The sequence below is a fragment of the Paramormyrops kingsleyae genome, chromosome 18, assembly GCF_048594095.1.
Source record: "Paramormyrops kingsleyae isolate MSU_618 chromosome 18, PKINGS_0.4, whole genome shotgun sequence".
Taxonomy (NCBI): Eukaryota; Metazoa; Chordata; class Actinopteri; order Osteoglossiformes; family Mormyridae; genus Paramormyrops; species Paramormyrops kingsleyae.
Genome location: NC_132814.1, coordinates 6,751,017 through 6,765,230, shown reverse-complemented (window position 1 = coordinate 6,765,230; position 14,214 = coordinate 6,751,017). Strand labels below are relative to the sequence as shown.

Below are 14,214 nucleotides of genomic sequence, written 5' to 3'. Positions count from 1 at the left end.
AAACTAAGAAAACATTTTTTTCCTTAACTAACCCTGATGATATTAACTCAGTCGAATGAGGATAATTCTATAATGACAGAGTTTCTTTTGCCATTGAGATATTATGCAAAAAAATAAATAAATAAATCAGCTACGCTTTGAAATATGTCACAAATCAGGACGCTATGATTAAACTAACTAAAATGTTAAGGATAAAGAAAAATCAGATATTCAATAATTTTATATAAGAGAAAAACAAGGCAACAATAACAAAAAGGTATACAATATTATATATTTTTAATTAATATTAAGTTGCGTACTTACCCAATCTGACTCATCCAAAGCATTTTTGTCATTTTGTGCGCGCTTCATTATCTCCGCGGAACTTCGATCCTCTATCAAAACGCTTTGGCAATTAGGTCTGAGAAACTTACAGTCACTCTTCCTGGAGTCAGTCGTCATATACACCTCGTAGTTGTGCATATGCTGTAAAGTCCCTGTACCTCCGGCGTCTGAGTAAAGTGTTGGATAATACGGTATAACTGGAAGATTGGACTGATAAAAGATGCGTGATTGTCTCCATCTATATATTTTCACGGATATAATCACTACTAAAGATAAAATGAAGAGGAAGGACACTACAGCCAAAGCCAGAACTAAATAAAAAGTCAGGTTGTCATTGTAATCCTTGTCGTGAGTATTGTCACTGAATTCCGAGAGTACTTCAGGGAAGCTGTCCGCCACCATCACATTAACGTTGACTGTAGCTGAGCGAGACGGCTGTCCGTTGTCCTCCACAATAACAGTAAGTCTTTGTTTCATGGCGTCTTTATCACTGACCGGGCGTATAGTTCTGATTTCCCCGTTTTGTGAGCCCACTTCAAACAGCGCCCTGTCTGTCGCTTTCTGCAGTTTATATGAGAGCCAGGCATTCTGTCCAGAGTCCACATCGACGGCCACCACTTTAGTGACAAGATAGCCCACATCAGCCGAACGAGGCACCATCTCAGCCACCGAGGAGCCACCAGTCTGTACTGGGTAGAGGATCTGAGGCGCATTGTCGTTCTGGTCCTGGATGAAAATGCGAACTGTAGCATTTCCACTTAATGGAGGTGAGCCCGCATCCTGAGCTCTGACTTTAACTTGAAATTCTCTAAGTTTCTCATAATCGAAAGAATGCACGGCGTGGATTACCCCGCTTTCGGCATTTACTGACACGAGAGAAGAGGCGGGCACACCGTTGACCTCCGAGTCCTCCAGCAGGTAGGAGACGCGCGCGTTCTGGCAGCAGTCGGCATCATTCGCTTTTACAGTGAAAATGGAAACACCGGGTGTGTTGTTTTCTATCAAACGAACATCATAGGATGGTCGTTCAAAAACCGGTGCATTATCGTTAACATCGGACACTCTGATATGTAATGTCTTTTTATTAGAGAGAGATGGATTACCGTGATCGAAAGCTTTGATTGTGATGTTATATTCAGCGATTGCTTCTCTGTTTAATTGTTCTTTAGTTTGTAAAACAAAATAATTTGTAATAGATGACTTTATTAAAAAGGGGCTATTTTCAGTGATCTCACATGTGACCTCGCCATTTTCTCCGGAGTCTAAGTCTTTAATGTTAACAACTGCAATAGTAGCTCCGGGTAAAGCGTCTTCAGAAACTGGATTAGTGAATGATGTTAACGTTATAACTGGAATATTATCATTCACGTCAATGATATCGATAATAACAGCACACGAATCTGTAAAGCCCCCGTGATCTCTCGCTTCTACATTTATCTCATATATCTGATCCTTTTCAAAATCTATACTTTCTCTTACAATTATGTCGCCCGATTTTTCGTCAATTTCAAACACACCGCTATCTGTTTCAGACATATGTCTAAAAGAGTATCTCACTTCACCATTAACGCCTTTATCTGAATCAGTTGCACTTACTGTTGTCACATATGTGTGTTTGGGTGAGTTTTCTGAAACACCAGTTCTGTAGAGCTTCTTGGTAAACACCGGAGCGTTATCATTCACATCCAAAACCTTTACATTTATTTTCATCGCACCGGACCTCGGTGGGTGACCTCCGTCTATAGCAGTTAATGTTAGAAACAAATCCTCCTGTTTCTCTCTGTCTACGGGGGATTGTAGCATCATCTCAATATATCTAGTACCATCAGGACGGGTCTCCTGTTTCAATACGAAGTTATCAGTCGGATTTAGACTGTAGCTCTGTATGGTATTAATACCGACATCGGGATCATAAGCGCTGTCCAGCAAAAACCGCGCACCGGGTAACGCGTTCTCACTGATCTCAATATTTATTTCATCTTTCGGAAATGCCGGAGAATGATCGTTTATATCTGTTATTTCTACAGTAACCCTGTATAAGTGAATGGGATTTTCGAGAATAATTTCAATACTGAAACTGCACACTGTTGTTTTCTTACACAACACCTCCCTGTCTATTCTCTCATTGACCACCAGTATTCCTTTGTCTGTGTTCAGCTCCACGTACCGACTGCTGTCTCCGGCAACGATCCGAGCTCGGCCGCTTTTCAGCCGTTTGATGTCGATTCCCAAATCCGCAGCGACATCGCCAATGACGGAGCCTTTCACCATCTCCTCCGGAATAGAATATCGCATTTGTCCATGGGTTACATAAGAAAACCAAAGGAAAAATATCCAAAGTCGTATTTGTCCGATATTATTACTTGGTATTTTCCTGAAGGCCATTTCCTCTGTCAACGCTTAATAATAGAAAGACAATATTTTCATTAATAGACATCCATGTGACACTTAAATTACCATATGCAGCGGATTACAAATCCACCTGAAGCCTTTTTAGTTTTGATCCAATTTGACTGAAAAAATATCCGATCAGGTCTGAGCTATTTTTTCCTCCTTGTTCCCGTCGTCATCTACCAGGATCGTTCGCACACTGCATCTGTGTCTGTGTGTGGGAAGCAGTACTGCAATAAGGGAGGTGCCACAAAAATTCAGCTCGTCGCAGCTCGCCTCCTTAACCAACAGCGGCCCTTACAGACCTGTATGGGAAACGCTGCCGCGCGCTCCGCGAATCCCAACAACAGGAGGCATGTGCTCTTAATGGATTACACACCCGCTACACAATGCTCTGGATTTAATTATATTGGTAGTTAAATGATATGGTTCCCAATATTTTAACATATTCACCTATTGGCAGATTTCTCATATTCATATCTCACAGAATCATTGTCAGTGATAATAAAGTCAAGGTCTTAATGGCATTTTGAGATATATAGACAACGTTCACCCTGTGTCTTTAAAGTCTAGCTTATTTTTCCACTCTCAGTACAGAAAAAATGTTCTTAAATCACGTATGATTGAAGCGCATTAGTTTTAACAATGACGTGTATTGCTCTATGTCCCACCCTCATAATCGAATGATTGACTATTCAGGGGAACCCAGTGAAAATCTGGAAAACACAAAGCAGGACTGTGATTCTCAGCTCCAATCTCCGACGTCCGCGAGAGCAGCTTTACTCCCGGCGTACCGCCCACCCTGATGACACTCAAGATTCTACCTCGTCTGTTATAGCCGAGCACACAGCGTAACGCACGCCTACACTGTAATAGATAAGGAGTCCCAGGAGATTTCCTCAACCACTCCTTTGTAAAATTATAGCAACCAATTTAATTCTGCATTAACAATACAGATTCGCGTTACATGCAGCTTTTCAATACATTTCATGTGACTGGTGCAGTTGACAATCAAAAATAAAGTATTGCGAATGAAAATGACACACACACATATGACATATCACAGAGATGTTTCAGCTACACCGAGAAAGAATTAAAATGGGAATGCTAATAAATCAATAAATGATGAAGACCAGAGGCAGCGTTAGGATTTGACCCTTATGGGGGTCTCCTTACGAATAAAAACGGGATTTGCCGAGCAGATGGGGGGACTCCAATGCATTATGATATATGCCAGGCGGGGTTTACGAAATTTATAGAAAATAGGAGACAAATAGCTAAAAGATGTGAGACAAATAACAGGGCGTATAAAGCCCCCCCTCCTGTTTTAATAGAAAGTTATCGTTTAATAGACGATAATTTATTCAAGCAGAAAGTGTTTCTTAGACAGATACAAGAACCTGAATTTAAAATTATTTGAAAAGAACGATATATAATAAAGGATATACCCATCTTGCCGTACTCACCAAAAAAGATTCATCCATAACGGTTCTTTCACTCGGTGCGCGCTTCATTGTCTCTGCAGAATTAGGATCTGCCATTAAAACATCATGACTAGTAGGTCTGACAAACCTACAGTCACTCTTCCTGGAGTCAGTCGTCATATACACCTCGTAGTTGTGCAAATGCTGTAAAGTCCCTGTACCTTCGGCGTCTGAGTAAAGTGTTGGATAATACGGTATAACTGGCAGATTGGACTGATAAAAGATGCGTGATTGTCTCCATCTATAGATTTTGACAGATATAATAACTACTAAAGATAAAATGAAGAGGAAAGACACTACAGCCAAAGCCAGAACTAAATAAAAAGTCAGGTTGTCATTGTAATCCTTGTCGTGAGTATTGTCACTGAATTCCGAGAGTACTTCAGGGAAGCTGTCCGCCACCATCACATTAACGTTGACTGTAGCTGAGCGAGACGGCTGTCCGTTGTCCTCCACAATAACAGTAAGTCTTTGTTTCATGGCGTCTTTATCACTGACCGGGCGTATAGTTCTGATTTCCCCGTTTTGTGAGCCCACTTCAAACAACGCCCTGTCTGTCGCTTTCTGCAGTTTATATGAGAGCCAGGCATTCTGTCCAGAGTCCACATCGACGGCCACCACTTTAGTGACAAGATAGCCCACATCAGCCGAACGAGGCACCATCTCAGCCACCGAGGAGCCACCAGTCTGTACTGGGTAGAGGATCTGAGGCGCATTGTCGTTCTGGTCCTGGATGAAAATGCGAACTGTAGCATTTCCACTTAATGGAGGTGAGCCCGCATCCTGAGCTCTGACTTTAACTTGAAATTCTCTAAGTTTCTCATAATCGAAAGAATGCACGGCGTGGATTACCCCGCTTTCGGCATTTACTGACACGAGAGAAGAGGCGGGCACACCGTTGACCTCCGAGTCCTCCAGCAGGTAGGAGACGCGCGCGTTCTGGCAGCAGTCGGCATCATTCGCTTTTACAGTGAAAATGGAAACACCGGGTGTGTTGTTTTCTATCAAACGAACATCATAGGATGGTCGTTCAAATACTGGTGCATTGTCATTCACATCGGATACTCTTATATGTAAAGTCTTGTTACTTGAGAGAGGAGGTGAGCCTTCGTCTGTAGCTGTTATTGTAACGTTATACTCTGAGTCTGTTTCTCTATTTAGCATTTTTGTTGTTTGAACGGTAAAGTAATTCCTTGTGGACCATTTAATCACAAAAGGCGAATCTTCAGATATAATGCAATTCACCTGACCATTATCTCCTGAGTCGATGTCTTTAATGTTAATGACTGCAATAGTAGTTCCGGGTAAAGCGTCTTCGGAAACGGGATTAGTGAATGATGTTAAAGTTATAATGGGAATGTTATCATTCACATCAGTGATATCAATTATAACACCACAAGAATCTGTAAAACTGCCGTGATCTCTTGCTTCAACATTCAGCTCGTATCTTTTTTCTTTTTCAAAATCTATATTTCCTCTTATATAAATGTCGCCCGATTTTTCGTCAATTTCAAACACTCCACTGTCTGATTCGGACATATGTCTGAAGGAATATGTCACTTCACCATTAGCGCCTTTATCCGAATCAGTTGCAGTAACTGTTGTCACTAGGGTCCGCTTGGGTGAGTTTTCTAGGACAGTGGCTCTGTAGAGCTTCTTGGTAAAAACTGGTGTGTTATCATTTGCGTCCAAAACCTTTACATTTATTTTCATTATACCGGACCTCGGTGGGTGACCTCCGTCTACAGCAGTTAATGTTAGAGACAAATCCTCCTGTTTCTCTCTGTCTACGGGGGACTGTAGCATCATCTCAATATATTTACTGCCATCAGAACGGGTCTCCTGTTTTAATACGAAGTTATCAGTCGGTTTCAGACTGTAGCTCTGTATGGTATTAATACCGACATCGGGATCATAAGCGCTGTCCAGCAAAAACCGCGCACCGGGCAGCGCCGCCTCACTGATCTCAATATTTATTTCTTCATTTGGGAATTTTGGAGCATAATCATTCACATCCGTTATTTCTATTGTGATTTCAATTAATTGAATTGGATTTTCAAGAATAATTTCAACATTGAAGCTGCACAAATTTGTTTTCTTACACAGCGTCTCCCTGTCTATTCTCTCATTGACCACCAGTATTCCTTTGTCTGTGTTCAGCTCCACGTACCGACTGCTGTCTCCGGCAACCATCCGAGCTCGGCCGCTTTTCAGCCTTTTAACGTCAATCCCCAAATCCGTAGCGACATCGCCGATGACGGAGCCTTTCACCATCTCCTCTGGAATAGAGTATCGCATTTGTCCATGGGTTACATAAGAAAACCAAAGGAAAATTATCCAGAATCGTACTTGCCCGTTTTCAGTGCTGGTTATTTTCCTGATACCCATTTCTCCGTCTCAGTTTTCGTATTAAAATTCCAAGAACGTTTTATAAAATACGAAAAACCATTCTGCCAAATCAGCCTTCCGATAACAAAGCAGTAACCATGCAGATGTTAAATCCCTTTATCGAATAGAGATCCGCTATATACGATCACTGAGCTCTTTCCTCCACCCTTTTCTGATGAAATGGCCCGGTACTGTACACAAACTGCGCCTGGATCTCAGAGAGCCGCAGTAATAAGGGAGTCAGATGGATCCCGCCGCAGCTCGTCACCTTATAGCCAACAGCGGCCCTTACAGTCCTGCGAGGGAAACGCTGCCACGTTCTGTTTCGCAACATTTTCTATCCTGTAGTCTCTGGCTGCGACAAAATACAATCCAGGTAGTAAAATTATTTTACTTTTCATCAAATACAAGCCAGCTACTTTTATCAGTTACCAGTTACTTGTTGCTTTATTCACAAATAAACTAGAAATGATTCTCTACATCATTACAAGCTTGTGCTCAGATTTTCTCCCAGTCCATACTGGGAACAGCTTTTGGGATGGATGGCTTTATTTTATGGTAATTTTCCTTTTTTTGCAAGGTTTTTCAGTAAGATCAGCCTCACTAAAATGTTAATATAGCAACTTCAAATCTAGGTACAACAATGATGTTGACTTTCTATGTTCTGTTGTAACTTAAAGCACAACCATAGTACTGTCAGAAACATCACATTGTAACCACATCAGGACTCATTCATAATAATTAGCAAATATTATTATTCTTTAATGACAGGAAGACATTAAAAGCACACATGCCCAGTCATACATTCATATATAATGGGTACGTTCAGTAAATCTTGTATAATTGTATAATTTGCAGTATGTTGCTTGTATTCCCTAATATCTTGTCATGTATCAACATCATGCATCTTAAAACCACTAATTCACTGCTTCCTTTCTGTACTGGGCCTGGAAATCACAGTGCCTCAGGAAAGAAGCACAAACTCTGTATGTATGAAGCAGGGGCAACATTCAGCAGCACAACCCAAAAAATATGTAGGAACAGTGATACCAACTGAGTCACCCGGCCTCCATAATGTTACTGAAGGTTTTGTTTTGTGTCTCGTTACACAGGACATGTGGGATAACTTACATTGTAACAGAAACTGGATAATTTCTACAACATTTCATTTCTTTCTTGTCATTAGCTTATTTTGTCTGAACTCAAAAGCTTATACACTTTCTGTTCTTTTGAATATTTTTACTTTCCATATCAGTTGAGCCCTCTTAATATACTGTAATACCAGAAGTTTGTGGACATCTCTATCCATCCATCCATCCATCCATCCATCTATCCATCCATCCATCCATTTTCCGTCACTGCATGTCCTATGAAGGGTCACAGTGGGTCTGGAGCCTATGGGCGTAAGGCAGGAAACAACCCAAGATGGGGGGGCCGACCCATCGCAGGACACACTCACACACCATTCACTCACACACCATTCACTCACACACGCTCACACTCACACACCATTCACTCACACACGCTCACACTCACACACCATTCACTCACACACTCTCACACACCACTCACTCACACACCATTCACTCACACACGCTCACACTCACACACCATTCACTCACACATCACTCACTCACACACCATTCACTCACACACCATTCACTCACAGTCGCACACCTATGGGCATTTTGACAACAGTGCACATCTCTTGTTATTAGATAGACTGGCTAATTAAGCCACAACCATGGATGACACAGTGTATAATTATGCAAACAGCCCAAACCTCTCCATCAACAAACACTGACAACAGAATTTATTTTACTATAAGCAGTTCTCTTGTAGAAAAAAGAAGAAGAATCGGTTGGAACAGCAAAAATAGATGTAGAAGGACTGGGAATCACTGGTTTCTTGAGAGCTTTAGATAGTGTATCGTAAAAGAAAACCAAAAAGAACTCAATTTTGAGCAAGAAAAACACATATAGGTGTGGTTAGCCAATGATAGATTACATCTGTCACACATATTACCATGATTAAATAGCTTATTGAGTTTAACTTTTGACAAATGTGTTCTATGCAGAACCCTAAACTGAATTAATATCAAATTAGAGCAGGAAGAAGATGAGCTGACCCTATGGAGAGCACACTACCACCACTCGTCTGAAAACACAATACCTGTGTCCCTCTCCCAGGCATCTCGAACAGCTAAAGATGATAAGGAAAAGGACAGGATTAGGTCCATCGTGGCTGAAATAATTTTAAACTTAACTGAGATAGAAATAATTTTATCAATAAGTGAGTCAGCTGGTTGATGGGGAAAATTTGTGAAATTACAACGAACAAGGTTTTTGATTTGAAAATATCTATACAAATGAGACAGAGAAAGGTCACATTTGGCCTTAAAAGAGTCAAAGGTTTTGTCTGTATACAACTGAGTAACATTCACCAGACCATTATCTTTCCACAAAGTGTAGGCAGCATCAAATGATGAGGGTGGGAATAGATGGTTATTGCAGATAGGCATCAGAGTTTATGGAGAAACTAATTTTAAGTGTTGTCTAAATTGTCTCCATATCCTGATAGATGAGAGGACTAATGGATTTGAAGCATATATATTTTAAAAGGTATAAGTTTAAAGGAGTATAAGGCTGATAAGGAGGTGGAGCTGCAAGAACTGGCTTCCATCTGCACCAATCAGTATGAGGAGAGTTACGCCAAGTGTGGATTGTATGAATGTTGGCGGCCCAACAGTACAATAAAAATTGGGTAATGCAAGGCCACCCTCATTCTTGGTACTTTGTATAGTAGAGTATTTTACTCTTGGGTTCTTCCCTGCCCAAATAAATTGAGATATTATTTTATCCAAATTTCTAAAAAATGATTTAGGGAGAAATATAGGTAAACATTGGAATAGCAATAAGAACCTTGGTAAAATATTCATCTTAATTTTGTTGACTCGCCCTAAAAAGGACAGGGGTAAAACGGTCCAACGCTGTAAATCTGTTTTAACCTCCTTAAAAAGCTTTAAAATATTATGCTTGTAAAGAGCAGAAAAACTATATGAAATATTAATGTCCAAATAACGAAAACAAGACGACGCTGTACGAAGAGGCAACAGCCCAGGTGGTACCAGCTTAGCCGCGCGGCTGAGAAGGAAGCATTCACTCTTATCTAGGCTAGATTAAATTTATAACAAGAGAAGGTCCCAAATTACTCTAAAATGCCCAAAATTTTGTCAGTGCTGATAACTTGATCTGAGATATAAAGTAAACGATCATCCGCATATAGCGAGACTTTATGTTCAGCTCCAGCCCGAAAAATTCCAGTGAAGAATGTTGAATTTCTGAGAGCAATGGCGAGTGGTTCAATTGCGAGTGCAAAAAGAAGTGGTGACAAGGGACAAGTGATAAATTGAAAAAATCAGACCGAGTGGAGTTAGGGGTTACACTGGCAGTAGGGGATTGGTATAAAAGCTTACTCCATGAAATAAATTCATGACCGACACCAAATCTGCTAAGAACTGAAAATAGGTAATCCAACTCCACTCGGTCAAAAGCCTTTTCCGCATCCAGAGACACTACCAGTTCGGCCCTGAGTCTGATTTAGAAAGTATTATACTGAGTATAGACGACGAATGTTAGATGATAACTGGCGGTCTTTAACAAATCCAGTTTGATTTTCTACATAGTTTTAATTATAAAATCGAATTATATGTGCAAGATGAAATTCAAATAGTCTACAATGCATCGTAAATTTATTTACGAATAGGCCTACTAAAAAGGAAAGGACGAGTGCACTAAAGTTTGTGGAAAAAATGTGTAAATTATACCAGAATATCAGCTAACCAGAGGAGAGTGAGGAACTGGGACACAACTACAACAAAAATAATAATGGGTGCCTCGCACCTACGCTGCTTGCCCCTAAAAATACCAAATGTGCGGTCTATTCTTCCATCAGGCCCTTAAGATGAAAAAAACGCGCGTAAAATATTATGCGCTTTTACATACGTAAAATATTATGTTGCTTTATGAAAATATTCATAAAATCATCTACCCCGGTAAAAATAATAACTATGTCACTATAAACTTGAAACGACAAGAGACGGTATAAATAACATTAATTGCCGAAATTAGCTAAAGAAGATTTAGAAATTATTAACATTTATCAACTTACCAAATCTCTCTCATCAAACATGCTTTTTTCATTCCCCGTAAATTCCATTGTTTCGGCAGACTTGGGATCCACTATTAAAATGTTCTGACTACTAGGTCTGACAAACTTACAGTCACTCTTCCTGGAGTCAGCCGTCATATACACCTCGTAGTTGTGCATATGCTGTAAAGTCCCTGTACCTCCGGCGTCTGAGTAAAGTGTTGGATAATACGGTATAACTGGGAGGTTGGACTGGTAAAAGATGCGTGATTGTCTCCATCTATAGATTTTCACGGATATAATCACTACTAACGATAAAATGAAGAGGAAGGACACTACAGCCAGAGCCAAAACTAAATAAAAAGTCAGGTTGTCATTGTAATCCTTGTCGTGAGTATTGTCACTGAATTCCGAGAGTACTTCAGGGAAGCTGTCCGCCACCATCACATTAACGTTGACTGTAGCTGAGCGAGACGGCTGTCCGTTGTCCTCCACAATAACAGTAAGTCTTTGTTTCATTGCGTCTTTATCACTGACCGGGCGTATAGTTCTGATTTCCCCGTTCTGTGAGCCCACTTCAAACAGCGCCCTGTCTGTCGCTTTCTGCAGTTTATATGAGAGCCAGGCATTCTGTCCAGAGTCCACATCGACGGCCACCACTTTAGTGACAAGATAGCCCACATCAGCTGAACGAGGCACCATCTCAGCCACCGAGGAGCCACCAGTCTGTACTGGGTAGAGGATCTGAGGCGCATTGTCGTTCTGGTCCTGGATGATAATGCGAACTGTAGCATTTCCGCTTAATGGAGGTGAGCCCGCATCCTGAGCTCTGACTTTAACTTGAAATTCTCTAAGTTTCTCATAATCGAAACAATGCATGGCGTGGATTATCCCGCTTTCGGCATTTACTGACACGAGAGAAGAGGCGGGCACACCGTTGACCTCCGAGTCCTCCAGCAGGTAGGAGACGCGCGCGTTCTGGCAGCAGTCGGCATCATTCGCTTTTACATTGAAAATGGAAACACCGGGTGTGTTGTTTTCTACCAAACGAACATCATAGGATTGTTGTTCAAATACTGGTGCATTATCGTTCACATCGGATACTCTGATATGTAATGTCTTGTTACTGGAGAGGGAAGGCACGCCGTTGTCCCTGGCTGTTATTGTAACGTTGTACTCTGATTCTGTTTCTCTATTTAGCATTTTTATTGTCTGAACGGTGAAGTAATTCCTTATTGATGATTTCATTGCAAAGGTAGAGGCTTCAGATATAATGCAATTCACCTGACCATTTTCCCCCGAGTCCACGTCTTTAACATTAATAACTGCAATAGTAGTTCCTGGTGAAGCGTCTTCAGAAACTGGATTAGTGAATGATGTTAACGTTATAATGGGAATGTTATCATTCACGTCAATTACATTAATTATAACAGCACAAGAATCTGTCAAACCACCCTGATCTCTAGCTTCTACATTTAGCTCATATATCTGATCTTGTTCAAAATCTATACTTCCTCTTACAAAAATACTACCCGATTTTTCGTCAATTTCAAATACTCCGCTTTCCTTTTCGGACATGTGTATGAAAGCATATATTACTTGACCATTAACGCCTTTATCTGAGTCATCTGCACTTACTGTAGTCACCAGCGTGCCTCTGGGTGAGTTTTCTGCTATGCCAGCTCTGTAAAGCTTCTGTGTAAAAACTGGAGCGTTATCATTCGCATCCAAAACCTTCACATTCACTGTCATCACGCCAGACCTCGGTGGGTGACCTCCGTCTATAGCAGTCAATGTTAGAGACAAGTCCTCCTGTTTCTCTCTGTCTACTGGGGACTGTAGCATCATCTCAATATATTTACTACCATCAGGACGCGTCTCCTGTTTTAATACAAAGTTATCAGTCGGTTTCAGGCTGTAGCTCTGTATGGCATTAATACCGACATCGGGATCATAAGCGCTGTCCAGCAAAAACCGCGCACCGGGCAACGCCGATTCACTAATCTCAATATTTATTTCATTTTTCGCAAATTTCGGGGAATGATCATTCATGTCCATTATTTCTATTACTACTTCAGTTAACTGAATGGGATTCTCAAGAATAATTTCAATGCTAAAGCTGCACAAAGATGTTCTTCTACACAACGCCTCCCTGTCTATTCTCTCATTGACCACCAGTATTCCTTTGTCTGAGTTCAGCTCCACGTACCGACTGCTGTCTCCAGCAACGATCCGAGCTCGGCCGCTTTTCAGCCTTTTATCGTCAATCCCCAAATCCGCAGCGACGTTGCCGATGACGGAGCCTTTCACCATCTCCTCCGGAATAGAGTATCGCATTTGTCCTTGAGCAACATATAAAAACGAAAGGATAATTATCCAGAGTGATAATTGCCTCTTAGTATTGTCGGATTTTTCTCTGAATGCCATCTTCTCCTTCACGTTTTGCTGTTAAAATCACACGGATGTTTTATTTATCGAGGAAAACCATCCAACGAAATCAACACTATGAACAAAATAGTATTTTTATAACATATTATTTCCCAGCCGACTCCCTAGATTTCCATTCACTTCTGAGCCGTTTCCTCCACTCTGTTTCTCCTGAAATCCACTGGTATTATGCAGACACTGCGTATAGCTCTGTATGTAACGTGCAGTAATAAGGGAGGCGCTCCTGAAATACATCCCAGCGCAGCTCGCCTGCTTAACCAACAGCGACCCTTACAGTCCTGCGCGAGAACCGCCGGCTCACGCTTCCCGGCTCGACATTTCCTGTCCTGTGGGCTCATGTGAAAACGGAATACAGTGTAACATCTGAAGCAATTTAAAAGATCAGACATTATACCTCATTACATGTGTATAGGAACGTGTATGTAAAGATAAATAGTCTACACCCTTTAAAAAAAACTTTCAATCTTTTTTTTAAGTAATGTAAGAGTTTAATTTGGCTATGCAATGTTGATGGTGAAGTGGGTCTGCTTCTCTGAGCTTGCGGATGGAGCGCAAGGGTGAGATGAGAGAGAGAGAGAGCTGGCGCGGGAGCGGGAAGCAGGGGTGAAAGTGTAGTGCCGAGCCGGGAAGTTTTGTACTTTTAAGAAGGAGAGTAAATATATGATTATATCCCAATAAACATCGCCTACCTCCTTTATAACCACGAAGACAGAACGAACCCCATCGACAAGTATAAAGGTATACCTGTGAGTTGCCGAGAAGTGAGCATCACAGTAGCCTACTAATAATCCATAATATCCGATACAGGCTATATGTTACGAGATAACTTCCAAAAGCCAATAATGCCACCTTAAAATATAAATCTAATGCGCTCTTACTTATAAATTTATTGTATTCAACAGTAACATCGCATTACATTTTACAGTTTGTAGCCTGTGGTTGAGTGAAGTGCTGCATGACAATGTTCTTAGTCCTTTGTTTTACGCGATTAAAATATTTTTAATATATTCATTTATTCCCTTAGATTATA

General features: G+C 41.0%; 1 protein-coding gene across 27 annotated transcripts in view; it reads right to left on the bottom strand.

The window, feature by feature from the left end:
* The window catches only part of LOC111836071 (protocadherin gamma-A11-like), a 187,780-nt gene that overhangs the window by 79,911 nt on the left and 93,655 nt on the right, over positions 1-14,214 (bottom strand). For 2 of the 27 annotated variants that reach the window (XM_072701943.1, XM_072701964.1), the window contains exon 1: positions 304-2,907. The exons of 21 other annotated variants lie outside the window; for them this stretch is intronic. In XM_072701943.1, coding sequence (XP_072558044.1) covers positions 304-2,709 — 2,406 coding nt within the window. In that variant the 5' untranslated portion in view covers positions 2,710-2,907. Of the gene's footprint in view, positions 1-303; positions 2,908-4,181; positions 6,845-10,757; positions 13,785-14,214 lie in introns of those variants that run through there. 4 more of the 27 variants (XM_072701969.1, XM_072701948.1, XM_072701970.1 and 1 more) reach the window with 4 other exon arrangements.